We start from the raw sequence: 3,845 nt of genomic DNA on the forward strand, positions 1-3,845 counted from the left end.
CATTCCCACCTCAGGGCCAGCAATGTCAGTGTGGAGTCTTCTCCTCACACACACATACCAGAGCACGGAGATGACAAATGTGACTAGCAGGGGCCGCGGACGACGATGACGACACATATACCTGTGAGGTGAAATCAGAGTCGCTCACACGCCTCTCGATCACGTGTTCAGGGGAAGACGCGCCTTTTTCCGGAGCCCCGCCCCTTCGCTCTCCGCCATCTTAGTGAAGCCTCTCTCTTCCTCTAGTGATCCGTCCGGCCAGTGACGTCATCAGGCGGCGCCTCACTGACTCCAGACAGGCGGGTGGCAGAGGTGAGAGGTGTAGAAGGCACAGTGTGGCCCCTCACAGATTACCCTTCGGGAGATGGGGCCCTCCAGTGAGGGAGGGGGGAGTCACCCCGCTGAGAGGAATAGGAAAGGTTATACATTAGAATGTGTCTGAAGGAGAGGAGGGGCACCTGACAATGCTGCCCTGGCTGTCATACTCATCCCCTGTCTTCAGGAGCAGTATACACACACTTGTAATGTATTGGATCTTACCAGTCCCTAGATGAGTCCTCTGTATTCTAGTTCTTTCTTTTATTCTCACCTGTTGATCCTGCCAGTAACACACTTCCTGTCCTAGGGTGACAACGCTCACTGCACTGTATCTATAGAGGAGCAGTGTTGTCACTTTAGGACAGGACTGCAGAACACCCCAGCTTCTCTATGCCTCCATAACTTAGGGGACGGTGTTCTGTAGTTCTAACACTTCCTGTCCTAGAGTGACAACACTCACTGGCAGTACTGTATCTATGGAGTAAGCAATGTTGTCACGACAGGACTACAGAACACCCCCCCTCCATATCATAGTGGGGGAGGTGTTCTGGAGTCCTGTCCTCGGGTGACAACTCTTCCTCCTTTTAAAGATACAGTACAGCATATGAATGCTGTATCTCTAGGACAGAAAGTGTCAGGACTACAGAACCCCAGTCCCCCAATGGTATGGAGGTGAGGGGAAGTTAGGAATACAGAACACCTTCCCCTGAGTTGATGAGGTGTTCTGTAGTCCTGTCCTAAAGTGACATGGAGGTAAGGGGAGGGTTTTTCTGTAGTCATGTCCTAGTGTAAGAACATTGCTCCTCCATAGATACAGTAAAGTGAGTGTTGTCACTGTAGGACAGGAAGTGTTAGGACTACACAGCACCTCCTCCTATGTTACGGAGAGGGAAAGGTGTCCTGTAGTCCCGGCCTAGTGTGACAACACTGCTTTTCCATAGATAGGTTACAGTGAATGAGTGTTGTCACCCTAGGACAGGAAGTGTTAGGACTACAGAATTCCTCCTGCTATGTTATAGAGGGGGAGGTGTTCTGTAGTCATGTCCTAGTGTAAGAACACTGCTCCTCCATAGATACAGTACAGTGAGTGAGCGTTGTCACCTTAATACAGGAAGTGTGTCACTGGCAGGATCACCAGGTGATGCTTGTTGGGGATCAGACAGGCAGGAGATGGTCGGCATTGTCTCTCTGCGGTCTCTAATGCTGTCAATCAGCCACAATGCTGCAGATGACTGTAGATCGCAGGCTGCCCCAGTCCCCGGGGGGCCACAGAAGGACTTTTCCCAGCAGTAGTATTGGGCCCGATCATACATTGTGATGACAGGTCCTCTTTTATAATGTATTATTTCTCCTCCTCAGCTCGGAGGTGATGGCGGTGAGCGCTCTGACCCGGGCGCTGCGCTCCATGACGGTGACATGTATGAGGCCGGAACCATGGACATTTCACAACACGTTCCATACAGTCCAGGTACTAGACATTGAGAGGTGCAGTGTCTAGCCAATCAGGAATAAGCTTGTAGAGGGTGATCACGTCTCATCTCCGATAGATCGCAGGCCGTGTTGTGGACTGCGGTGAGGCCTTCCGGGGGGAGGAGAAATACTGACTTGCACTCCCATTCCTTAGGACGGATCCGCACCCATGGAGTCGGCGGGGGACACAAACAGCTCTTCCGTATGATTGACTTCCAGAGACTGAATTTTGAGCCCGGGCGTGAGAATGCGCCATTCCAGGAGAAGGTGGTGGAGGTGCGCTACGACCCCTGCAGGTAACTGACTGTATGCGCTTAGGCTTCTAATCTACCTAGGGTGGGGGGAAGGAGGGGCGGAGCTTCTTAAAACTGCGTGACAGGTCCTCTTTATGCAAGGCCTTCCCTCATCCACTCTCCTCAGGTCCGCGGACATCGCTCTTGTCGCCGGAGGGAAGCGGAAACGCTGGATTATTGCCACAGAGAATATGAAAGCTGGAGATCTGATCACTTCCTCGGCACACATCGGACGCATGGCGGGTACAGACGTGGAGTTATGTATGTTTGTCCTTCGGCCGTGTGATAAAAATGCGTGACCCTCTGTCCCCTTTTCCCTGTCAGTGTCGGCCCAGGAGGGGGATGCCCACCCAGTCGGAGCCCTTCCAATCGGGACCCTCATTAACTGTCTGGAAGTGATCCCTGGGAAGGGAGCATTGTGTATCCGAGCTGCAGGTGAGTCACGTGACCTGGGGATGCAGTAAGGGGACACACACAGAGCAATGGGGGGTCAGGGGGTCTCATAGTGTATACTTTTCCCTCACAGGCACCTGTGGCGTATTACTGAGGAAGGTGAACAGGACGGCTATTGTACAACTTCCATCCAAGAGACAGATTCAGGTAACAAGATTTCCTACGGCGTCACCGAAGTCTCCTCCCCCTATATGTGTCAGTCCTCTCCGCCCTGACACACCTCCCCTTCCTTCTTTTGTCACTCCTTTCCTATCCTCTGTTGTCACCTTCCTCCCGTGTCCCACCGCTTCTTACCATGTTCCACCGATACTCCCCGTGTCACACCTCTCCTCTTCTTCTTGTGTTCCACTTATACTCTACTTCCTGTGTCACACCTCTCCTCTTCTTCTTGAGTTCCACCTATACTCTACTTCCTGTGTCCCACCTCTCCTCTTCTTCTTGTGTTCCACCTAAACTCTACTTCCCGTGTCACACCTCTCCTCTTCTTCCTATGTTCCACCTATACTCTACTTCCTGTGTCACACCTCTCCTCTTCTTCTTGTGTTCCACTTATACTCTACTTCCTGTGTCCCACCTCTTCTCTTCTTGTGTTCCACTTATACTCTACTTCCCGTGTCACACCTCTCCTCTTCTTCCTATGTTCCACTTAAACTCTACTTCCCGTGTCACACCTCTCCTCTTCTTCCTATGTTCCACTTATACTCTACTTCCTGTGTCACACCTCTCCTCTTCTTCTTGTGTTCCACTTATGCTCTACTTCCCGTGTCACACCTCTCCTTCCCGTGTCTCTCCTCTCCTTCCCGTGTCACACCTCTCCTTCCCGTGTCACACCTCTCCTTCCCGTGTCACACTTCTCCTTCCCGCGTCACACCTCTCCTTCCCGTGTCACACCTCTTTTTCTCTCATGTCCATCTTTTTCTTTCTTTAATGTTACTCCTTCACTGTCCCACATCTCCATCTCCCCTCTTCCTCTCGTATCCCACTTTTCCTCTTACTTTCCTGTGTACCACCTCTCCTCCTTCTCTCTTGTCTTACCTCTCCTCTCCCACTGCTCCCATGTCCCACCTTTCCTCTCCCCTTCTTTCTGTGCTGTCCTTGTTCTCTTCCTCACATGTCCACCATTCCTCCTATTTGTGTCACACTTCTCCCCTCCCTATCGCACCTCTCCTCCTCCTGTGTCGCACCTTTCCTCCTCCTCCTCCTCCTCCTCCTGTGTCGCACCTTTCCTCCTCCTGTGTCGCACCTTTCCTCCTCCTGTGTCGCACCTTTCCTCCTCCTGTGTCGCACCTTTCCTCCTCCTGTGTCGCACCT

At 52.1% G+C, this 3,845-nt stretch overlaps 1 protein-coding gene across 1 annotated transcript in view; it reads left to right on the plus strand.

Moving 5' to 3' along the window:
* Nucleotides 1–1,936: 1,936 nt before the first annotated feature.
* The window catches only part of MRPL2 (mitochondrial ribosomal protein L2), a 4,305-nt gene continuing 2,396 nt past the window's right edge, over nt 1,937–3,845 (plus strand). The window contains exons 1-4 of the mRNA XM_018567943.1: nt 1,937–2,084; nt 2,209–2,322; nt 2,404–2,516; nt 2,608–2,681. Coding sequence (XP_018423445.1) covers nt 1,993–2,084; nt 2,209–2,322; nt 2,404–2,516; nt 2,608–2,681 — 393 coding nt within the window. The 5' untranslated portion in view covers nt 1,937–1,992. The remainder of the gene's footprint in view (nt 2,085–2,208; nt 2,323–2,403; nt 2,517–2,607; nt 2,682–3,845) is intronic.

The sequence above is a fragment of the Nanorana parkeri genome, unplaced genomic scaffold, assembly GCF_000935625.1.
Source record: "Nanorana parkeri isolate BGI_ZX_2015 unplaced genomic scaffold, ASM93562v1 scaffold1119, whole genome shotgun sequence".
Lineage (NCBI taxonomy): Eukaryota > Metazoa > Chordata > Amphibia > Anura > Dicroglossidae > Nanorana > Nanorana parkeri.